Consider the following 22,627-nt stretch of genomic DNA (forward strand, 5'->3'; position numbering starts at 1 on the left):
TGGAATTTCGCTTGTCGAACTTCTCAAGTTGAAGTTGGTCGCTTACATGAATGCCGCCCACCATGGGCTCTATTATCTCATTTATATTAGAAGTATAATAACCTGACCAAACAAATCAATGCGTCTCTCGTACAAATATTCGTCTCATCCCCATTCTTAGCGCACAAATCTCTTTCTAGTCCAACTCCAAGATAACTTCGCGGCTAACAGAGGATCCGGCAAGTCCTCCGGTAGGCAGTCTCACACCAAACCCAATGCCACCATCACCTCTCCTCTCAAGCCCCTCGCTCTTCTTTCCCATCTCCCTAACCTTGTGGCCCTGTCCCGAGATCTTAATCGAGTACGAAGCCACAGCGAGCTTCTGAGTGGGATCCGCCAAGGTCACAACCAGACGCATGCTCTTCTTGTCCTTGCACTGCGCACTGATGAGATACACCGCCGGCTGATCAGACGTAAAAGTCAGCGTGCCGGACTTGGCCCATCCGAGAGCCTTCAAGTCGAGCGCAACAGACTTGTCGCCGCCGGGCCAAAACGCCAGACTCGCCCTGTCTTTGCCGTAGATGCCCGAGATGCCCTTCTTGGTGATGGGGTTCCAGGTGGGCTTCTCAAGTTCCTTGTTGAGTTTCTTGGATGAAATGCCTGGGAAGTAACCGTATGTGAACTGGCTGCCCTTAATTGTAGTATAAGCAGAGAAGATGTCGGCCGTCTTGACGCCCTGAGTCGAGGTCGAAATCTCGGACCAGTTTCCGCTTCGCTTGCCCAAAGAGATGGTGAGCTCGAAGGGGGAGTCGTAGGCGAGAAAGCCATTGTTTGCGTAGTACAGAGTATCTGAGGTGGAGTGTTGATCACCGAGCTTAGAGAGGGGGCCATTCTTGAGCAATGGCTTTGTTGGTTCTGCTGCGCGGTTGTCAAGCACGGTTATGACGGGAGTGTTTCCAGCAGTGGAATTCTTCTTAATGTCGGTGGTGATAACAATGACACCTTCATCGACAAAGAACCAAGACTTGCGGTAAGATAGATTCTGAGTCAAGGGATCGAGATAGTCCTCAACAGCAGCGCCAAACTTGCCGTCGCTCACGACTCCGACAAAGTCTTTAAGACCATCGTATTTCACCTGAGTGGCCTGGAGCTTGGGCTGGTTGAGTAGGGTAGTCGTTCCGGGCACAAGATTCCAGTCCCACTGTGCCATAATGTCTTTGTACTCATTACCCTTGACGTAAGAGTACAGAGTGCCCTGGCCCATGTGGTAGGCATATGGATTGGCCCCATTCACACTCTCAGAGTTGGATGACCTAGTTGAAATCATCTTGTTTGTAAGGACGAAGCCGGGTCGGCGGTGAACCATGTAGTCGCTTGCCCAGAAGCCCTTGTTGCCCGTGAGCTTCTCGGTTCCATTGGAGAGAAGTCTGCGAATTGTGTCGTTGACGGCATACGATCCGGTAAAATCAGCCACCGCATTAGCAAGCTTGGAGACGTTGAAGTTGATATCTGCGCTGGCCTGCAAGTCAACAGTAGGGAAAGAAACAAAGCGGCCGATGGCATTCTATAGAGGCCTGGAGTTAGCTTCGGAAGTTTAGGTTCTGAAGAAAGAGTGCCTACAAAGTCCCAGTGCTCGGTCTTGGTGTCGGAGTCTGTGTAAATCATCCACTCGTCGCCTTTGATATAAGTGGACATGGCCTCTCGGGTACTATCGTCTGCAGCGAATGAAGTACCAATGGCCTCGCCTTCGAGCTGAATGAAAGCATTCAACTACATATCATGTCAGCACAAAGTATCATATCGGGATTTTAGAGGAAGATATGTCTTACCAAATCTTTTCCATAGTTGCCGTTGTACAAGAGACCGTCGTGCTGAAGGAACGTGCCATCTCGGTGGATGCCATCATCTCCAGGGGTATCAACAAACTACCTTCTAGTTAGCTCGATTCTGATATCCAAAATTACAAGTGGACTACTCACAGTCATTACAGACATGGCTCTAGTCATGGCATCCGACAAAATTGTGCTGTTATCCGTGAAAAGGGCCAAAGTGACTGAGTTTTGCATAACCAAGACCATCTAGATGACAAGCAATCAGCATAACGTACATGCCAGGGGGAAGGTCTCAAGGTTGAACTTACGTTGGCTCCAGTCATGCGGCCTCCGGTACCGTAAGTGCCATCTCGGAGAGCGTACGCTCGGTTCGGGATGCGCTCACAGCCAGCTCGCTGAGTCTCTGTGAGATTTGCATCTTTGACGAGAAGACACGCCGTCGAGCACAGCTGAGGAATCAGAATGGCCTGATCATACCAATTCTATTGCTCTTGTCAGCAAATCATCCCACATTGCCAATTTTTATAGTGATGGAGGCATACAGTGTTCCACAGACCCGGCGTATCGCAAGGACATCCCTTTGATCTAGGTTCATCATTAGCTTCACCGTCCCAGTACCAATAAAATTAACACTTCTCGCAATACGTACGCGTTTCCTCCATCTCCCATGCAGTCAGCCGGGGTATAGTCATTGCTAAACCAATAATCCAGACCTTTCTGAACCGCCGTCAGAAGCTTGGGATCCTTGGCCCAGGTACTTGACACGGCAGGATTCACACCACTCCACGCAGCACCAAAAGTAATCAGCCTATTCCAATGCTCCTGAATCGGCCAATTGGCACGTTCTTCAAAAGTAAATCCATTAGCACTGATCCCCAAAAAGTCATATGGGGCGTCCAGCTCTCAGCAAGACGTGGCGCGGTCTGTCACTTACGCGCAGGACATCCTGATGCATAGTTTACATCCGACCAAGTGCCATCCGCCTTTTGGGAAGACAGCCACGTATCAATTTTGGCAAACCATGTCGGGTCAGGGAATTGGGACAGATCCGCCGTCCTCCTCTTAGCAAAGAGCGCGAGTGAATCGTCCGAGGAAGCGGCTTGCGCAACACCAGCTGTCGCAGCGACCAAGCCCACCAAAGAATTGAGCTTCATGTTGCCGGGATATCGATTGCCAGAGCTCTAATCCAAGCAGCTAGGGAGAGCGGCAATGAAACACAAGATCAATTGATGCTGTGCCTACTCTTCAGATTCACTTTCTCGCAAGGGGTATTCCTCATTATATCTGTTGAAATAAAAGGAGATCTCCTTCCTAACGCGACTACACGCTGACAGGAAGCGGTCATCCCATTGGCGGACAAATGCTTCCATCGCATGATTGGCGGATATTTATCCATCATGCCGGAACTCCTCAAAGTCTGGGGTAAAATATGGGGAAGGTTGAATACTATGCTTAACGGCTGAAAGCAATATTCCCCCACACCTTATATAAAATCTTATTTAACACAGGTCTCGGTAAGTGCACTAACTGACGCTTGACAAGATCCGAGGACTAACGAATTGAACCATTGAATGAGCGTTGGGCAATGTCATAGAACGTTGCGCGGTTGGGGGCTCGGGAACATTTAGCTTCTGACAACCAGCTCCGCGAGGAGATTCTACACCAATGAGAGGCCAAAGTGTTTTGCCAAGAATACAGTAACTAATCATCCCGTCCAGGATACGAGTATGTACACGGCTGACTTAATCGGCTCCATCACCTGCAAAGGAATCCTATGGGCATGAGGCGAGGCTTAAGGATATAAGCAGGCGTAATTGAGCTGAATGGTCACTAGCCTTGTTTTGACACGAGGCAAAGTTGATATCCATGGCCATCAATATTAGCAATGCTACTTCATTTTTGTATGTGGTACAGAGGGCCAAGGCATTGAAAGCAACAGACAGCAATATACAGCTTCCTCTCTGGTACTAGTTTGCAGCTAAATTACACGCTTGAAATGGGGCAAGATCCAAGGTCTCGCTTCTTCGGCACGGCTTCAACAGAAATGTCAAAGTCAAATATGTCCATGGGAATCCCTAATGTTGTGCAGACATTCGGAACATCTACAATGCCCGCGATTGAGCCTTTGATCGGGGCGCACGATAACAGAAGATAGATTTGCTCTCCAGAATATCCTGTCACACAAAGTGGAGTGGTTAGCTGTTAGCTGCAGAATCTCTTTGGGGGAACATAGAACTCGAAGAAATCTATTCAAGGACGTACCGAATTGCTTGAGATACTCGATCGCGCGGAGACAAGCCTGTCGATAAGCTACGGTTGCATCCAGAAAGTGCTGCTTGCCATTCTCGTCGACGGAGAAGCCTTCAAACGTCAGATACCGGCCAGGGCCGAAATTAGGGGCTACATCGCCGGGCCGGAAAACGGGGCTCTTGATGGCTCGCGATTGGACGCCGTTCTTGATGAGGTCGAACTTGATGGTGATGGTTCCTGCGATTTCAATCGCGCCGCAGAAGCTAATCTCTCCATCGCCTTGGCTGAAATGGAGGTCGCCGACTGAGAATTTCGCGCCTGGGACGTGAACTGGGAGATATGTCGTCGATCCTCTTGAGATGTTGTTGATGTCCACTTTTGAGTTTTGTTAGAGTCCGCCACACATACTCTTTACTTGGTGACATACCGTTTCCTCCGTGCTCTGGCCGTCCAGGAATGGTCCTGGCTCCTTCACGAGCAATCTTGGCTTTGAGATCTCCAGTGGCTTGGCCGGCATGCGCATTCACTGCAAGCGGTGGCTGAGCAACTACTTTGTTGGGATGGCTATGGACGCATGCTGAGATGAGATCAGCTTCGCGGCGGTTCCATTCGGCCAAAACCTCGTGTGACGGAGCACAACCAAGAATCCCGGGGTGAATCAGGCCTGCGAACCGCACTCCGGGAATGTGTCTGCTGGTGCAGTATATGCCATCAAAGTCCCAGATCGCCTTGGCAGCGTTTGGGTAGTGCTCGTCAAGAAAACCGCCGCCATTTTTGCGGTCAAATATGCCTGTGAAACCCCATGGAGAGTCCTCAAATGGCTGGACATCGGTAATGTTTACAACCAAGAGGTCGCCTGGCTCGGCGCCTTTGATCTCGAATGGGCCAGTCAAGTAATGAATCTTGGTCAGATCCACGGTGCGTACATCCTCAGCACTGTCGTTATTCCCGATCTGGCCCCCGGTCCAGTCGACACACTCGATTTTGACAGTTTCTCCAGGCTCGATGCTGCCAATTGTAGGAACTACAAGGCAATTGATTAGCCCTAAATTCCTACCAGCAGACAGACAGCCAATACTTACCATCGGGGTGCCATCGATTATGCAATCCTGGTTGCTCTGCAGCCGGAATGTCAAGGGAGACGGTTTGTGCGGTTCGAATCTTGCCAGGCATGGTGCTTTCAGCTGTTTGCAACTCTTAAGAAATACCGAATAGTCCCAGTATTGGATGCGACCTATAGCAGATATATGTGCAGAGCTCTGCTATATCCTGTAATGCAACACACTTCAGCTGTAGGCAAGAACCGGCCGTTTATAGCCGGGTGGCTGAATGGGCGCGTGTGCATGCATGACGATCATCGAGATTTCGAGGAAATAGGCGTCGTCTCTACGAAGCATCACGGAATAGATTCCACATACCCATCCCCTGTCGTGATAAGTGATCACCCCGCATCTTAGGCATTGACATATCGGTCTCTCTTGATAATAGATAGCGAATATCCTGCTTCCTCTCGGATGTCCATCGGGATGTTAGTCGTATTGCTTACGATGATGCAGTTCATTGGCCCTTATCGGGTACCAAAAGACGAGATGGAGGGTGCCATGATAGCCATTTTCGGATCTCCGGTGCTCGTACAGAAACTTGGTGCTGTTTCCTATGCCAATCACAAAAGCTTCTCCGCATCTTAAATCGCGGGGAAGGATAAAGTCATGGTGGTGAGGTGGCTGTTGGCCGTTGTTCGCGAGAGTATGTCACGGCCAAATCGACACTGTAGAGAGGGGTTATCACTGGCGGCCATTGACTATAAGAGATGAGATAAGGACAGTGTTTCTACAGTGCGTCGTCAGGAGCTGCCAGATTGGGACGCCATGCTATCGCGGTTTATTTGAAGCCGCCATGGCCGCATCTTGCCGCATCCAAGGGACTGATCTGATAGCAGATAAGAATAGAATGACACAGCAAAGTACGAAATCCTTCAATATCTCAAAGTCATCAACAAAAGCTATCAGATACCAAATCGGCCTCTGGAAAAGAGCAGTGAAGGAAGAGTCGTCTGAAACGATCACGTTCAAGGACCTCCACGGAGGTACGCGCACGCTACAGTAAGCTACTACAGTTACGAGCATGGCGCCGGAGATTTGGTTTGAGCCGCCCCTGGTCTGAGACATGACAAGACCTTCAGGTATGGCTTGATGCTGATTATGGTAGTGCTTTGATGAAGAAAAATCCCAAAGAGAAGCATCGATTGCGTCTTATAACGGCTCACAGCTCTACAGGCTGGCAACTCTCTTACTAGGGAATTCTTTGCCATCACCATCGCGTGTCCAATATCCTCAATCTCTCATCCCAAGCCAATTGTCGCCTATTACGAGTATACAGGGAATCTCCGTCTGGTTTAGCGGGCGCTTAGTTGGGGAACTTGGACGCGTCCGACTGGCCCTCAACCCCCGATCCCCACCAAGCCGAGGCGGGAGCCACAACTCCCAAACACCCAGTGTAACATTACCAAAATTAGCGAAACAATGCGACCACTCAAGCTGGGAAATTCAATGGAAACCCCATGAATTCAGTGAACAGGGTCCAGCAGTATGGGCATGGGCTTTTATTTGTACTTTCTAGAGAAGCAACCCCTTGGAAACCCCCTTGATGCCTCACTAACGATGCCTGGAAACTCACCTGCAACGACCAGGGCGAGTTGACGACGTCTTGGCATGGTGGCTGTTCTTGTCAATGCTGTCGCGGCACTTGCAAGAATGGCCTGACTTGTTGCTGGGGATAGCGGGATCTGTATCGAAGGGGATCTGAGAAGCGGTTAGCGAGACTGTTCGTTTCACGCCGTGACCGACCGTGCTTCTCGGGGTGTCTTTTCTTCATCTCTTTCATATCCTCTCACTTTTTGTTTCCTTGTTTCTTGAACGATTGTAGGCGACGGCGTAATAAACGAGTGTTGAAGGACTTCTATTCTATACCACCGCTGGACGGGACCATCTTTAATAATAATCTTTTCTTATTTTTTTCGCTCTCGAATCTTTTCTGCTCGACAATTGCTCCGGGAGCTTCCACTCAAAAAAGACATCAAAAACTCCATTCAAAATGCTGGCCAAATTCAATCTCGCGGCATCTCTCCTCGCCGCCACCGCCCTCGCCCAAGTCCCTCACGCCGCCTCCGTCCTCCGAACCGACGATGTTCTCTCGACGCCATACGCCTCGCTCCTCGGCTTCGGCGACGACACCATGGCCGTAGCCCGCGGCCTGGACGAGAGAGCCACGGGAAACTCGAGTATCCCGTCTGACGTTAAGCTGCTGCCCGACGGATCGCTGGACTTTACTGCTTGGAATAACCTCACCAACGCGGCTTGTCAGGCGCGCCTTGCCTCGCTTACACGGACTTCGAATCCCTCGGGAGACTGCATCTGCTACAACTTGCCCATGCTGGATGTTACTACCGGCATGTTTGAGGCGGATCTCCGGCTGTATCGCGTTTCTGATCCGAGAGATGACTTTGTTGGTGTGCCGCCAAGTGAGATTCAGGTTGGCGTGGTTTACAAGGGCGCCAGCGTGACTCCTATGAAGCCAGTGACTTCGGGGTCAAGCTCCAGCCCGCCTGTCAATATCACCAAGAGAGACACCAGCTCCAACGCCCCGACTCTGCTGCAGTCGTACATGCTAGTCGGCCAAATCGACAAAGACCAGATGAAGAACAACTTGTCAATGTAAGTTATTTTGACTCCCCTCATATACAATATTTCTTTGCGCCATGTATCTAACAAGATAACCCAGTGCCGACCTCGAAGCTCTCGTGATGCCCACCCTCACCCTCTCCGCAGTAACCTCCACCGGCGCCCGCATCAGCTCCAACGTCTCCCTCAACGAAGCCGTCTTCCTCGTCGGCGTCTTCTCCAAGGACGTCATCCTCTCCGACTTCGCCGCCGCCCAACAGGCCGTATCACTACAGCAAGCCGGTCTCAAAAACGGCACCGTCGCCTTTGTTCTTCCAGGAGTCAACCTCATGATTTTCCCCACCGGCCTCGTTATCACTGGAACCTGGTTGCTCATTGGACTGGCCGTGTACGGATTCGGCACGTATGAGAGGATCCAGCATGTTACGGCCTATAAGCGAAGAGCTATGCATGCTACCAGGGATAACGCTGCCTACCGCACTTTTTAGAAAGATGGATGAATCGTTGGATGTAAGAAAGAGCATGGGCTGGATAAGTTGAGCTTTGAACAAAAGATTGGTTATTATGGGTGAGATGGTTTATGATTCCCCAAGCGTACTTTGCTGCCCCTTTTTATTATTTCACATGCGTATACATATACTGTAGCAAAACATTTCTTTGAAACTCACAATGTTAAACAACCGAATCGAACCAGGCAAAGGCGCACTTCAAAATTTGAGATATATATAAACTATACGTGATATCTAAGATAGCCATGAAATTCTATCTAACGTTACTTAAAATACGAAACAGGATTCGTAAAAGTCAGTCTTGTAGGGGTATATCCGGCAGCAGCTGTTCATTCGCCATGTAACCAAAAACATAAAGAGATAAAGGAGAGAAGAAGAAAAAGGCCATGAACCCGTCAACGTCATAAGATGTGCATCTTGCGCACATCTATCATAATCTCTCTACTCCATAAAACTGCAAATCTATATATAACAAGCAGATAAAGTCATGTCAAAAAAAGAACAAAGGGAGGTAAGAGGGGAAAAGAAGACAAATGAAAGATCATATCCCAATAGTATCACGACATGTAACGCGCCTTAACACCGGCTCCAATCCTATCAGACCCAGATATCTTCAAAAATGGAAAATCCATCAAAAAGTCATCTCATATTCTGCCATGAAAGTAGGAAAGTAAACCACTCATTTAGTCGGCGTGGCCTTGCGGAATCGGCCTTTGGCCCATAAAAGACCTTCGGTAAATACCACATATGCGCCAGTAATGACCCAGAAGCTGAGAATGACTCCCAAGCCACCCACTAGCCGAGCATCGACAACGCTACGAGTGACTGTTTCTCGGACAGCATTATTCATCATGAGCCAGCCGTAAACAGGCACCAGCTGTTGAGCCGTAGTTGTCACCGCGGGGGTTGGCTGAGGCGCCTTTCCTTTCTCCAGCTCGCGCTGAGCAATGGTATCGGCCATGCGCCAGGCGACCTTGTTGTTGATCTTTTCCCATGTGCATTCACATGCAGCAGCGCGAGCGTCCTTGGCCATCGTGAATCTTAGCTGGTGGTCTTCAGCAAGCTTAACAGCCTTGGCAACGAATCCGTCCAAGTCGTCGGGAGGAACTAGGTAGCCCGTCTGCTCGTGGGCGATAATGTCTGATGGGCCACCTTCATCACGAGCCACTACAGGAACACCGCTGGCCATGGACTCTAGTACAACCAGGCCAAAGGTTTCCGTGACGGAGCAGTGCAAGAAAACATCGCCACTGGCATAGTAAGTAGCGAGATCCTCTCCAACCTTGAAGCCGGCGAAAGTGACGGTACCCTTTTCTCTGAGGGGGTCAAATAGTTCTTGAACTTCCTTTTCGACGTCGGGGTTTCGGTTTCCTCCAACAATGACCATTTTGAACGACAGCCCCCTAGCATCCAGTTCCTTAGCAGCCTTGGCGAGGAAATCGAAGCCCTTTTCACCGGCAATTCGAGAAACGGTGACGAAGATGATTTCTCCGTTTGGCGCAATCTCCTTTCGCAGGGCCTCGCTCCTACGGCTTGGGTTGAACATGGTGGTGTTGACTCCTCTGGTCAAGACCTCGAGTTTGCTGGCCTGGACTTTCTGGCCTTCCAAATAACGTCTGACGAATCTGGAGGGGTAAAAGATGGTCTTGATGGACGAGTGCCTGAAAAGGTAGCTTTGCACAGCGTCAAAGGCAAAGACTGCCGCGTGACTGAGGGGCGCCGGGAAGAGGATGGAACAGTAGCCGGCCAAATCCGTCTGGAAGTTGCAAATAATGGGAATTTGCTTCTCCTTGGGCTGCTGCCTCAGCTGCAGCATGACTTGAAAACCCAGACTAGCCGGGGATGCGAGGTAGATGAGATCGGGTGGCGCATCATTGCCAAAGGTGCGAGAGTAGAGCGTTGAGTTGCGAACAGGATATACGATGGAGAGCTCAGGGTTAAAGGGCAAAGGATAACCAGTAACACGGACCTCGGGCTGCTTGTCCGCAGGAGAGAGGCTAGGAGACGGAGGTGGTGAAAAGGTGTTGTGGTTGGTGTGGTTATGAGGAGCGACAACGGCGACCTGGACACCATGATCGCGCAAGTGATTGACCAGCATGAGAGTTGTCCGGCTCACACCGTTGACCGGGCCAAATGATTCTGTGCACAGCAGAATTCGCTTGCCCTTGAGGGGGGCCGGGAACTCGGACAGATCATGATCGGGATACTGCCCCGATCCAACCAGCGATGTTGACGCCATGGCGGCCAAAGAGGGAGGCGTGCTGGCTCTGCGTTGAGGGACAGGCTACAGGATGAAGTGAAGAGATGCTATGAGGGATAATACACAGTCACAGAGCGAGTGTGCTTGCTTTTTGTCTTTTCAGACAGTTCAACAAGATGCCCAACGCTGTCCGAATAAGGCAGTCCCACGTGGATCAGGTTAATATGTTGCGCATGACGGGAGTGGCTTTAAGACAAGGAAAGCTGCAATAGGAATACATGAAAGTGGGCACGAGGAACGTACTCTGGACGCAGTTCGTCGAGAAAGAGTGACTAAATAACGTGAGGAGAAAGAGGCATATTCTCGTGTAATACTTGCCCAGATCTATACATGGTATGGCCGACCATCATGTGGCGAGGTAAGCGCCGGATGGATCGAAGTCAGTCAGGGCATCAGGGCCTTGTACTTTGCGAGCCTTTTGTCAGTTTTTTCTTTGTCTTATGCAAGACAATACTTTCAGCTCTGTAGATAGACAGGTTAAGCATCAACAAATTGGCAATGTTAGTGCTGAATGCTGGTGGTTGCCCACAGACGAATCGAGATCAAGAGTGTTATCAGCTGAAATGGGCTGTGCTGCCCTCTCTGCCCTTCGACCATCTCGCCCAAAAAAGATGCACTTACAGCCACATCTTGATCACTTGCACATCACCTTGTTTTCCCTCCAAGGCTGACCCTGCATCCATCTTCACTGAACCTTGCCCATTCTGTCCTGCGGTCCGGGTCAAGCGAAGACAAGCTTCGAGCGGCATAATTGCAAGATCTACGGAGCCCAGATGGACGAATCAGCAGCCGTAGCGCAACCACATTCCTAGCGCTGACCAATAGCAGCACGGCGCCCGTCCTGTATCTCGACTCTGCGAAAGCTGCGAATCGGGGCCTTGAGGACGACCCTCGTGCTTTATCTGGTTGGACGTGAGCGACTTTAAAGCAGTGGAAGAGCAAGAGCAGAGATTATCGCGGGATTTTTGTTGAGAGCAAAAAGTTATCCAAGCCGGGGTCACGTGTGATGTACTTGCCAAGTGACTGGCGTCTTGTGACAGAGAGGCTAGCCATGGAGTGCAGCATGTACGATTCGCGTGCCGGCGATGGACTAGGGTCCGATTCATTATCGTTTTATTGTTCTTTTGGTATTAGTTGGCGGAGAAAATAACAATTGGTGGTGTGTGTATGTAGTTGATCAAGGACGGCTTTAATATCGGCGGCGAGGGTCTCACCAGTGGCCCAGTATGGGGTAATCCCTCACTTCACTCATGTCTCTTATGGGGTGCATCGTGCTAAGCTTCTAGTCAACTTACAGGTTACTGGTATTAGCGGCACGTTGTCTCTGGTAAATACATGAATGGGTTATTGGTATTTCGGGTTGTGGCCCAACTTCTGTACTAAACATCAAGGTGCTAATATGCTGCTTTACATGATAGTCGGACATAAAGAGGCGAGGTTCCCTCTTCATTGCAAACAACTTTCAAGATTCTGAACAATAGATAGGTGTTTAACAAAATGCCATATTATGATATTTATTACTCCGTCATACGTGATATAAATTATAACCAAGCTGCCTCCAAGTCGCCGCCTTGGAACTCCATGATTGATTCCCAATCTAGCAATTCGGCAAGTGAGAGAATAAAATCCGGCGAGGATCTGTTGATCCGCACATTTGGAGGCTGCTGCTGTGTCTCCATGTCTGGTAATATTGATGCGTTTCCTGAGCGTAGCCTCCCATCTTGGTAAGAATGATTCAACTCTTCTGTAGAAGACTGGTGTTTAAAGATTGTATGGAGAGTTTCTAGCAGACTCTCGAGCTCTGCTTTTCGGTACTGAGCGATAACATAACCTCGCATAACCATCGAGTCGAGAACATCCAATGCAGCATTGATTGAAGGATTGCAATTGTGAGACACTGTCGGTATTGCTTGTATAAGAGCGAGCGAAATTGCAGCGGAAATCGTGCAATCTAGATCAAAAGGTAGAAAAGCCTCTACGTAGTTGTTAGTATCAACATTTAGAAGGCTATAAGGGTATTCAGAAAAAAGGTTACCCAGAAGATTTTGCCTTTGGAGGGCCACCAGAACATCGAGGGAGACTAATGCTGAATTATAGCAGGTATCTAGCAGCGCTTTGACTGGCTCCGCTAGAACTCTTACTTCTCCTCTTCTAGGGTAGAGTCCGGATTGTCCCAAGGTGCTGTGTATAAGTGATAGAAACAGTGGCCTAGTAGTCAGAACAATACACTGGGCGTGTAAGCTTGAATCCTCTAGAGCTTAGCATCATTGGCTATCCATCCAAAAATTCCTCACCTGGTGATAATATAGCATGAGTGTTGCAGATGCTCGAGAAATCGGAGCGGTACCCATTCTGGTAAAATCACAGTCCTGTCTAAATTCTTTACCCACCGCCGCCGTTTTTTTGAGGGCTTTTTGGGCATCTTTGACGTATGTGCTTTTGAGCCGACCTGTGACGGTATATACTGCTAGTTGAGATTTAGATTCAGGAGATGAGTAAAAAGGAGAGCACATGGTCAACTTACTACGAAGTACATCCGCTAACAGTCGGGTGAGACGAACGTGAAGCCCAAACATTTGACAATCCCCTTGATCGTTGTCGGGCTCAGGAAGTAAAACGGTTATTTCGTTGTCTTGAATGCAGTTGGGCGCACCCATCAGGGAAGAAAATCTCTTGTCCAAGATATAAAGCGTCCACCACGCACGCCGATGCCTGTGCAATTCCTTTACAGTGAGCGAAGCGCCGGTCAATTCACGGTGAAATCCTTGAGACAAGGCAATTCGAAGAGCCTGGCCAATCTACCATGATCATTAGACAGACTCAAAACTACAGCAACAATACATCACCTACGTAATTGTACGCTGCGTTTCGATGATCGATTGACTGCAGGTATAGGGAGAGGCAACACAGGATTTCGACTGATAGAATACTGTCGGTGTAATAACCGTGTACGTCAGGAAGGAGTTCTATGGCTCTTAGCACGTAATCGCAGCCCGTTGGTCTTTTCTCTGAAGAACCCGGCAAAATCAGAGCTTTGCCAAGCGCCATGATCAGCAAATACTGTATGAACCACAGCCTGCTGGGCCGAGAAGGTTCAACCCATGGCCCTGTGATATAAAAGTCATTCAATCGCTGCCGAAAAATATCTTCATCATATAAGTGATACATCGGTCCGAGATAAAATTTGACAGTGTCAGTAAGGTACAGTGCATAACTGAGAGACGGGAGTCGATCTATGGTGAGTGGTGTAGTAGGCGTAGTTTCAGAGGTTGACGGCCAATCTAAGACAAAGGCGCCTCCGTCCGAAGTTGCAGGCAGTTGTGGTGATGGTTGATCTTTGATAGAATGCTGTAAAATCGACATGGCTTGTTGAATGTATGCCCAGGTCGATGAAGGCCCAAGAAAACCTAAGGATATATCAGACTACGCGCACTTCACTGACTCGAATTGTTGATCAACTCACGTCTCCTCCCTTCAGTGTCTTCTATCACCTTGGAAGGGGTTGTGGCCAGTGGATTGCAGATTTCGGCTGCATCATCGATCCCGGCGGTTTCAGCGTCTGAGGTGGCACCCCCAGCTTCAGTGTCGTCCTCGCCTGGTAAATGGTCAAAACACACGAGTTTCACTGTCTGAATTACGTTTGTATACTAACCCTGTATTCCATCGTCTCCGCGAGGATCACTGCGAACGCGCTGACGTTTACTTGTGTGGCTAGGACTAGTATGGGGAAGATGGTTCGAAGAACGTTTGAGTTCATTAAGGAACCTATGCAAGGTTTATTATACATTGTAAGAATCTGAACCAGCATCATGCTCCTAGATCTCAAATATCCATAAGAAGTTACTTGCCTTTCCGATACAACTACTTTCTTATCTTCGGGATCAAAGGCACATTCGACAGAACGGCTTGAGCAGTTTTGACAAGGGAGAGAGCCGGAGCACTTGACTTTCCGTTCGCGACAGCGTATACATCTGCATAATATCCCAATCAGCCGCCTTGCATTTATTAGTCCCCTGTTTGATGCGAGCCTGCTAACGCTGTAATGGATCTTTTGCCTCGGGTCAGCGTGACCAGGGATTGATCACCCGAATCATCACGATGTGCTCTGTGTGGATTCATGACTTTGGCCTGTCGGATAATGAACCGTTCAGAATATTACTCCTCGCATCATACGAATACGCGGGGGAGGATGGGGGGGGGAAAGCTTTCCAAGATGTAGTGCAGCGTGAGAAGGCTGTGCCGCCATTCGGATAGCCGGCCCGAGGGTCCGATCTAGTACTCGGATGCCGAAGCCGAAGACCCTCTCCATACTGTGTAAGTCCTGACAAGCTGATGTATAGGAGCAGCACAAAAGCCTGAATTTAGATTTATCTGACGCCGTATTCAGCTACTGTACAACGGAATTGGATCAATCGTCCTTGCATCTCAACATGGCTGCGGTGATGGCAAATACATTCTTGAAGCAAACTGCTGCTGGCCGGCTGTGCAAGGTATGTACGATCAGTGGCGCCATACTCTGACATGTTCCAACATTTGGTTATTGACCATAATCCAAGGCATTCGGCATTCGGCTGGTAACCAACCCGCAAATTGTCCAACTTGCGCGAAATGCTGGCTTTGACTGTCTCTTTATCGACCTAGAGCACTCTACCCTCTCCATTGATGATTCGAGCAGGCTTTGCATCGCCGGGCTGAACACCGGCATTACTCCATTTGTGAGAGTGCCCCATCAGTGCGGTAATGGCTTTGTACAGCGTGTACAAGATGGGGGAGCAATGGGCATAATCTTTCCTCATATCCATGATAAAGGTAAAATTTCCAACCTAGGCATTCTACTAAAGAACCAGAGGTTCCGGCGTTTCACATGGAAGAATGCTATTAAAATTTCTTTATACCATGAACTGACTATTCCAATAGGAGATGCTCAAGCCGCAGTTTCAATAACCAAATATCCTCCCCAGGGTAAGAGGTCCATGACGGGACAGCTACCATTATTTTCCCTACAGCCGACACCGATCCCCGTTGTGGTTGATAAAACCAATTCGGAGGGTTCCACTGTCATTCTCATGATAGAAACTGTTGAGAGTATCAAAAATATTGATGAAATCGCGGGAACTGAGGGGGTCGATTTGTTACTGATAGGAGCCAATGACCTGTCGATTGAGTTGGGTGTCCCAGGTCAATTTGATAGCCAAGCTTTTAGAGGGGCGTTGGAGACAGTGAGCGGTGCATGTAAAAGACACAACAGAGTCATGGGTTTAGCCGGTATTTACGACAACTCTGCTTTTCAGCAGTGGGCAGTGGATGTGCTGGGAGTGCGATTCATTCTGGGACAGCAAGACTCAGGAATTCTTGCTAGGCATGCCAAAGGATGCTTGGAATCTCTGCAAGCTCTAGACCCAAAATAGGCATTTGTATCTACTTTAGTTATAACAAGTAGCATAAGTGCCGATTCTATTAAACAAAAGAAGTCGGGGAAAGTGCTGTACTGCTGATAAGTCAAAGATTCTGCTTTAGTACTCTTATTGGGATGATGCGGTGGCTAGCTCCATGTCATGTTCTTACTATCGCCAACCTACTATACTAGGGCCAAAGATTGCTAGTCTTATCATGATCGGATAGTTTGGGCTCGGGACGGCATCCCGAGCTGGATACTAATAGATAAACTACGAATTAAACAAGAGACCTCGCGCAATACAAGAACGCTTTCTATCCCCGTTGGCGATTCCATGCCCAATTGTTCAAAGATATCCTAGACATCATGGATCTCGAAAGAAACATGACTGATAAACAATCTATCGAACTCACCCATGTGCAGAGCACCCATGGGGGAGAGGTCAGAGAAGTTGAAGCAGGCGGAGGATTGAAGAAAAATCTGGAAAGCCGTCACATAACTATGATCGCTCTAGGCGGTGCTCTTGGAACAGGACTCCTTATTGGAACGTGAGTACTAGATGTGTCTGATTCATTACTACAAAAGTCTCATCATATTTGACTAACAATATGCAGTGGATCTGCACTTGTCGAAGCTGGCCCTGCAGGCGTGCTCATCGACTACTCCATCGTCGGATGTGTGGTATTCCTAGTCATGTCTGCTTTGGGAGAGATGGTGTCATACATGCCGCTACCTCGTGAGCTCTTCCATGTTTCTATCGTTCAAGTTATAATGTTCTGACGAGAAAAGACGGTTTCGGAGGCTTTGCTACCCGTTTTATTGATCCTGCATTAGGATTTGCGACGGGATATGTGTACTTTTTCAAATATCTTCTTGCTGCTCCCAATCAGCTTTCGGCATTTGCCCTTATTTTCCAGGTACGTGACTACTCATCATGCAATACTAAGAAGACGTTTTACTGATGTTGACAGTTTTGGGTTGGAGATCGTGTCAGCCCAGCGGTGTTTATCACGGTTGGCCTAGTCTTGATCTTGGTGATCAACAGCGTCAATGTTCGTGTCTTTGGAGAATTTGAATTCTGGCTCTCCTCTCTGAAGATAATCATCCTTTGTGGAGTCATTCTCTTAATGTTAATACTGGCCCTAGGAGGCGGTCCGACGTAAGATCTGAGCCATTCGTCGTCTTTTTGTTTCATTCTAACCGGACATGCTCTAGACACGACCGCACCGGCTTCCGATATTGGCACGACCCTGGTGCCTTTGTCGAATACAAGTTACATGGGAGCGCCGGTAAATTTGTTGGTGTCTGGAGTGCTTTGGTGCAGGCGTAAGTTGTCGAGTTTGGCGCTCGTTTACAAATGCTGACATGGCTCTCCAGAGTGTACGCGTTCACGGGCACCGAGCTGGTCGGAATGACCGTTGGAGAAGCGAAGCATCCCAGGCTAGCAATGCCACGGGCAGTCAAGATGACGTTCTTTCGGATTGTCTTCTTTTATGTGCTTTCGGTCTTTTTCCTGGGCATGGTGGTCCCGTCCAACAGCACGGAGCTCATATTTGCTACCAAGTCCTCTGCGAGCGCTGCGGCCTCACCGTTTGTCGTGGCAATTCGACTGGCAAAGATTCATGGTCTTGATCATGTTATAAACGGCTGCTTGATTGTGTTTGTATTTTCAGCTTCAACCTCAGGTACGATGTGAACACATGCCAGCCTTCCGTTGTACTTTACTAAGACAATGTGCAACAGATCTCTACATTGCCACTAGAACCTTGCACGCCATTGCGGTTGATAACAAAGCTCCTCAAATCTTTAAAAGAACGTCAAACCAAGGTGTACCATTCTATGCACTTGACTTTTGCGCCTTATTCTGCAGCTTGGGGTATTTGAGCGTCGGTGATGGGTCGAAAGTCGTGTTTGGCTATCTCACCAACGTGGTGACAGTCTTTGGTAAGTTGACTCTAGACCAACGATTATTTCCTTCCACTGATATTTTAATTCCATAGCACTTTTGACGTGGATTTCGATCCTGGTTACGCACATATTCTTCCGAAGAGCTTGTAAAGTCCAACAAATACCGCGCGACAGGATACCCTACACGGCGCCGTTGGGCATATATGGATCTTTCGCAGCTCTGATCTTTTTGGTGATTCTCACATTGACCAAGGGCTTCCAAGTGTTTATTGGGGGATTTGACTATAGAAGCTTCATCGTGCAGTATATTGGCATCCCAGTATAATTAATTTGCATATTCGGCTACAAATTGGTATACAAGACAAAGCGAGTCAGAAGCTCTCAGGCAGATTTGTTCACTGGAGTACCAACGGAGAGTCTTGCCGAAGAGAGAAGCCGGGTTGAAGCGGAGAAAGCACAGTTACAAGCGGGAGGGAAGGGATCAAAGGTTTCAATCCTGTACACCAAGGTACTATCATGGCTCTTCTAGGACATCTAATGTCAAACATAGTAAGAGATGTACGAGACTAGTTTGGAAATGCCAACATTCATTACAACTGTCAAATTAAGGCCAAACACAATCTGATACTAGTTTTCTGATTAATGTATTGAGTTATTCGCCACAAGTGACCCTATTTTTCGATGGGACAAGTTAGGTGATCTCCCATTCATATGGTATACATGTAGGTAGACAAGACAGACTCAATTCTACTTTTAGAATTTATTATATAGTAATAAGCGAAGGGAAGTACAATGGCGGGTTCAATCTCCTTGCTAAATTCGTATTTTGACTATTTGCCTCTCTCCACAACTGCAGCGCATCGCCCGACATTTTGTTCCGATAATATAGCCCCTTCTCTATTCCTTCATTCCTCTGGTTACTTATGCATCCGGGAGGCGAACGACATAATCAATTGCTCTCGCAACCCTTTCTATATTCGACTTGTTAAGGCCGGAAATATTGATACGGCCATTGGGTGGAAGGTAAATATGGAACTGCTGGATTAGGACCGAGCACTGTCGCGGCGATAGCTTGAGGAATCTATTGTCTGTTAATACATATAAAACCAAATCTCCCCTGCTGGGTAACCCACGAGAACAAGCCACATTCTTCGATAATGTGTCCCCAATGCCCAGGCGTCTTTCAATGTCAAATTAGCGGATATGCCTAGTTGATCTGACGGCTGTTTTCTGCTGCCTACCTTGAGAACTTTACTCAGCAAATTGTACAACTGTTGCCGCAGTTCGTACAGACGATGTCTCATTGCAGACAACTCCGTAACCCTTGAGAAGACTTTTAGCCTTTACGTGAAGATCAGGTTCGCTGCGAAGAGAGTAGTTGCTCACCACATCTGTTTTAAATACGCCGAGCTTTGGATAATGTTTACCAGACGGGAGCCGTAGGCTGGAGAAGAAGAAAATTCCCACCTTATTAAGCATCGCAGACGATCCTGCGTTGCGCTTGCTGCCTCTGCAGTGCCGCATAAGACGTGAAGAGCACCACATCGCTCACCATACAGACCAAAGTTTTTCGAAAAGGACTGACAAACAATCATGCTGAAGCCCAACTTGGCAAACAGTCGTACAGCGAATGAGTCCTCATCAAGTCCTCTTCCAAGTCCCTGGTAGGCCGAGTCGAAAAGCGGAATATGGTCACCAGCCCGAAGCGCCATTGCCAACTCGTGCCACTGCTCCTGCGATGGGTCTGCGCCAGTGGGATTGTGACAACAGCTCTGGAAGATGAATACACTATTGCGAGGGGCCGACGTAATGGTCCCAAGGATGGATGGAAAGTTGAGGGCGCGATTAGTTTCATCGTAATGCGAGTACTCGACCGTTAACAATCCTACCAAGTCGAGCATCGGTTTGTAATTGCCCCAGGATGGTGTGCCAATGAATACCTTTGGCTGCGGCACGATGCACTTGGCCAAAAGAAGTACAGCAAGATGGTTTGCCCCAGTACCGGAGATGGTTTGTACTGAAGCAACCTGGCATCGTTGTCAGCTCTTTGACCCCGTACAAGTCACAACATTGAACTGACGTGATTAGCCGCAAGGCGCAAGCAGTTTTCGCCAAAAATGAGCCGAGCTGCATGCTGCAGAAATTCCGGGTTTCCTGTGGTAACCTCGTACTATTCATGCATCATCATTAGAGCTGAAGATCATAATAGAAGATGGAGTTATCCTACATCATGGCCTAGATTCTGCTTTGAGAGCTCAACTTTGGCCTGAATGAATCCCATTAGAATTCAAACTTTGTGCGTTTATGATGATGGGCCTGCCTGTTTAATGCAATCCATTTCTTGATAAATGCCTGCCTCATTCCGATAAATACCAACACCGAGATCGGCTTTTTGATCGCACGTATCGCCGTCGGCCTGTTTTTTCAGCGTATACATTTCATCCAGAGGGCCAGCTTCAATGCCGTCCAGCATTGTATTGGTCCGTGATTTGGCCATCGCAACGCCACAATAAAAGAACAAAATAAATAAATGGAAAAGGGGTAAATTCAGAAAAGGGCTTTCAGGAATTGAGTCTTAACATTTTCGTTGGCTATAAAATAAATGCTTCCTTTGCCTCTGTTGGATGTTATTATGCGTTTCGGGATACGGGGCCGAGCCGGGTCATATTTCAACGCTAGTCAGGGCGACTCGGAACTCTAGTCCGAACCCAGCTTGAACTATTGCACACCCTGTCCTTACAAATCGTTCATCATGCTTGGCATCAGTATTTCTAAAAAAGTTTTGTTGACAGCTAGAAAACGCACCTCTGAAATGGCTTGACCAACGCCATTACTACATCCGGAACTTAGCCTGTCTAGTCGCTACAAGATTCACGGAGCGAGAATAGGGCAAGGAACCATTTGACCTGGCTGCCCTCATCTCGACTGGAAATCACTTCGTCACATAATAACTTATCTTGGTTCTTTTATCTGGCATGAAAAAGGCTTCCTATCTGTTATTAGGAAACTGAGCTGGTCTGAGATTAAATCCTAGTTGTAATGGATTATCAGATACCCTATGCTCCTACATATCAAATCACTCCAACTTCGGTCGTATGAAATACTATGTATGCAAGTTTGACATTACTCCACCTTTATTTTATATTTATTTATTTAACTGTTTTACAATTCGTCTTTGCTTCTTTGCTTAATACGTAATACATCTACGTTGGCATAAATGACATGGCTGTATCGGTAAGGTCGCCTCGGACATATAAGAACTTCTTTCGAAGAAGAATAATCAGTTACGACAGTCAAGCTACATATTACACACAGATATAAACAGAGCGATGCCAAGCAGTAATGCTGTTTATTCATTTACACCATTTAGCTATATACTTGTTTTGCCAATGTACAAGAGTACTGTCACCCATGTCATTTTCTCCCTCTTGATGGATGAGTTCACTGGTTGGCACAAAGAGCCTGGGTGGCAGGCAGAACTTGGTCTATAAATATACATAAGCATTTGAGACATAAATATCCTGGAGAGGGGAGCACATACTAATGGCGACATCAACGCCACAAGCAGCAATGACACAGCTAGTAGAGCCATTCTGAACAGCACTGAAATTTGCGCAAGCGCATGCGACGTCAGTTCCAGACGAGCAACCAGCGGCTAAAACAGCGTTTTCGATGCAAGTACGAGCACATTCGGGAATGTCATCGATGGTTTGACCGTAGACGACGGCGGCAAAGGTAGCAAGGACGAGAGTGAACTTCATCTTGAAGAGTCGGTAGTGAGAGATTGTTTAAGCAGGAAGGTCGTTGTAGTAGAATTGATGAAGAAGGCTGTTTGTTCCTTGAGATCTGGTTTGGAACGAAACGAAGAAAACGTACAGGCCGGAAACCCTCGACTTTATAGTCTGTGATGAAGCAGACAGCCGAGGAAGCGAGCCCTCTGGCCATAAGCATGTGCTCTTTCTTTGGCAGAAAGGATTCTCACTGGGACTGTATTTGCCCCCTCACATGTTTTGAATTGCAACTCTCCCCGCATTCTTAATTAGCATTAGGTACACACATGCACCCCAGACGGACATGATCACTGAAGTGGTAAGACTCACGGAGGATCAATCTATTTTGATCCTTGGAGTCGTATTGTGCCTTCCAAAGTGGCGAGGCCTGCCTCTTGTAAGCAAGGTATTCACGTAGGTTGTTTGCCATCAAATCACACGACGAACCGTATACAGGCTAGATGGTCAATTTGCCCGTCGGCTCGTCGGGGCTGAGCCGATGTCCCCGGACGAGAGGAATGAGAGCATTGAGACTTAATGAGAACCAAACATGCGTCGTTGATACATATATTCTGATAAAAACACAATTCGTACTCTTTTAGTGTTATTGAGTTGTTATGGAAACGCTGCAATGAGTTCAGGAGAAGCGAAGAGAACATTCAGCCAAGGCGGTTTGAGGCTACGGGTTAATTGCTGTCAAAATCTGCGATGGATTGCGGAGAAGCGCCAAGTAAGCTAAATTCGGCAGTTAAAGCAAGGGATGGAGATTTCAGGCACGTGAAAATACCAAGAGATTATACATGAATATTACTACAACATGTAAATTCAAGCATCCCATTTGTCGACCCCGCTCCCGTGATGATTACGACCTTCCCGATCAATGTCAATAATGTATGCATCAGGGAGATGACATCACACTCCAAGCATGAAGTCTGACCATGCTGCTACATGGATGAAACGTGGATGGTGAAGATGCGGGGTGATGAATACTTTCAGAGCTGAAATCGGGAAGAATTCAGCTTTGTTTCTGTAAGTGAATTTGTC

The 22,627-nt window shown here is 48.0% G+C and overlaps 8 protein-coding genes across 8 annotated transcripts; 3 read left to right on the forward strand and 5 right to left on the reverse strand.

Moving 5' to 3' along the window:
• Window positions 1-175: 175 nt before the first annotated feature.
• Window positions 176-2,965, reverse strand: T069G_09224 (polysaccharide lyase family 8, super-sandwich domain-containing protein; the record flags this gene model as incomplete). The annotated part of the gene is made up of 8 exons (XM_056176434.1): window positions 176-1,543; window positions 1,600-1,749; window positions 1,809-1,904; window positions 1,959-2,057; window positions 2,120-2,293; window positions 2,354-2,396; window positions 2,461-2,656; window positions 2,746-2,965. 8 exons carry the CDS (start codon window positions 2,963-2,965, stop codon window positions 176-178), a joined length of 2,346 nt encoding a protein of 781 aa, XP_056024912.1.
• An 829-nt stretch (window positions 2,966-3,794) lies between these two features.
• Window positions 3,795-5,234, reverse strand: T069G_09225 (acetamidase/Formamidase family domain-containing protein; the record flags this gene model as incomplete). The annotated part of the gene is made up of 4 exons (XM_056176435.1): window positions 3,795-3,985; window positions 4,074-4,436; window positions 4,489-5,085; window positions 5,144-5,234. The coding sequence occupies 4 exons, from the start codon at window positions 5,232-5,234 to the stop codon at window positions 3,795-3,797; spliced, it is 1,242 nt and encodes a 413-aa protein (XP_056024913.1).
• Window positions 5,235-7,154: 1,920 nt separating this feature from the next.
• T069G_09226 (uncharacterized protein) lies at window positions 7,155-8,229 on the forward strand (the record flags this gene model as incomplete). Its single annotated transcript, XM_056176436.1, has 2 exons — window positions 7,155-7,774; window positions 7,842-8,229. 2 exons carry the CDS (start codon window positions 7,155-7,157, stop codon window positions 8,227-8,229), a joined length of 1,008 nt encoding a protein of 335 aa, XP_056024914.1.
• A 700-nt stretch (window positions 8,230-8,929) lies between these two features.
• On the reverse strand, window positions 8,930-10,489 carry T069G_09227 (glycosyl transferases group 1 domain-containing protein; the record flags this gene model as incomplete). The annotated part of the gene is made up of 1 exon (XM_056176437.1): window positions 8,930-10,489. The coding sequence occupies one exon, from the start codon at window positions 10,487-10,489 to the stop codon at window positions 8,930-8,932; it is 1,560 nt and encodes a 519-aa protein (XP_056024915.1).
• Window positions 10,490-14,940: 4,451 nt separating this feature from the next.
• Window positions 14,941-15,918, forward strand: T069G_09228 (hpcH/HpaI aldolase/citrate lyase family domain-containing protein; the record flags this gene model as incomplete). Its single annotated transcript, XM_056176438.1, has 2 exons — window positions 14,941-15,000; window positions 15,067-15,918. 2 exons carry the CDS (start codon window positions 14,941-14,943, stop codon window positions 15,916-15,918), a joined length of 912 nt encoding a protein of 303 aa, XP_056024916.1.
• A 353-nt stretch (window positions 15,919-16,271) lies between these two features.
• On the forward strand, window positions 16,272-18,138 carry T069G_09229 (amino acid permease domain-containing protein; the record flags this gene model as incomplete). Its single annotated transcript, XM_056176439.1, has 8 exons — window positions 16,272-16,453; window positions 16,520-16,641; window positions 16,695-16,822; window positions 16,877-17,064; window positions 17,121-17,231; window positions 17,283-17,590; window positions 17,649-17,849; window positions 17,906-18,138. The coding sequence occupies 8 exons, from the start codon at window positions 16,272-16,274 to the stop codon at window positions 18,136-18,138; spliced, it is 1,473 nt and encodes a 490-aa protein (XP_056024917.1).
• A 596-nt stretch (window positions 18,139-18,734) lies between these two features.
• T069G_09230 (aminotransferase class I and II domain-containing protein) lies at window positions 18,735-20,286 on the reverse strand (the record flags this gene model as incomplete). The annotated part of the gene is made up of 7 exons (XM_056176440.1): window positions 18,735-18,894; window positions 18,947-18,993; window positions 19,055-19,136; window positions 19,200-19,840; window positions 19,894-19,983; window positions 20,041-20,079; window positions 20,134-20,286. 7 exons carry the CDS (start codon window positions 20,284-20,286, stop codon window positions 18,735-18,737), a joined length of 1,212 nt encoding a protein of 403 aa, XP_056024918.1.
• A 968-nt stretch (window positions 20,287-21,254) lies between these two features.
• On the reverse strand, window positions 21,255-21,574 carry T069G_09231 (CFEM domain-containing protein; the record flags this gene model as incomplete). Its single annotated transcript, XM_056176441.1, has 2 exons — window positions 21,255-21,298; window positions 21,355-21,574. The coding sequence occupies 2 exons, from the start codon at window positions 21,572-21,574 to the stop codon at window positions 21,255-21,257; spliced, it is 264 nt and encodes an 87-aa protein (XP_056024919.1).
• Window positions 21,575-22,627: the final 1,053 nt, after the last annotated feature.

Source organism: Trichoderma breve, chromosome 6 (assembly GCF_028502605.1).
Source record: "Trichoderma breve strain T069 chromosome 6, whole genome shotgun sequence".
In the NCBI taxonomy this organism is placed as follows: Eukaryota; Fungi; Ascomycota; class Sordariomycetes; order Hypocreales; family Hypocreaceae; genus Trichoderma; species Trichoderma breve.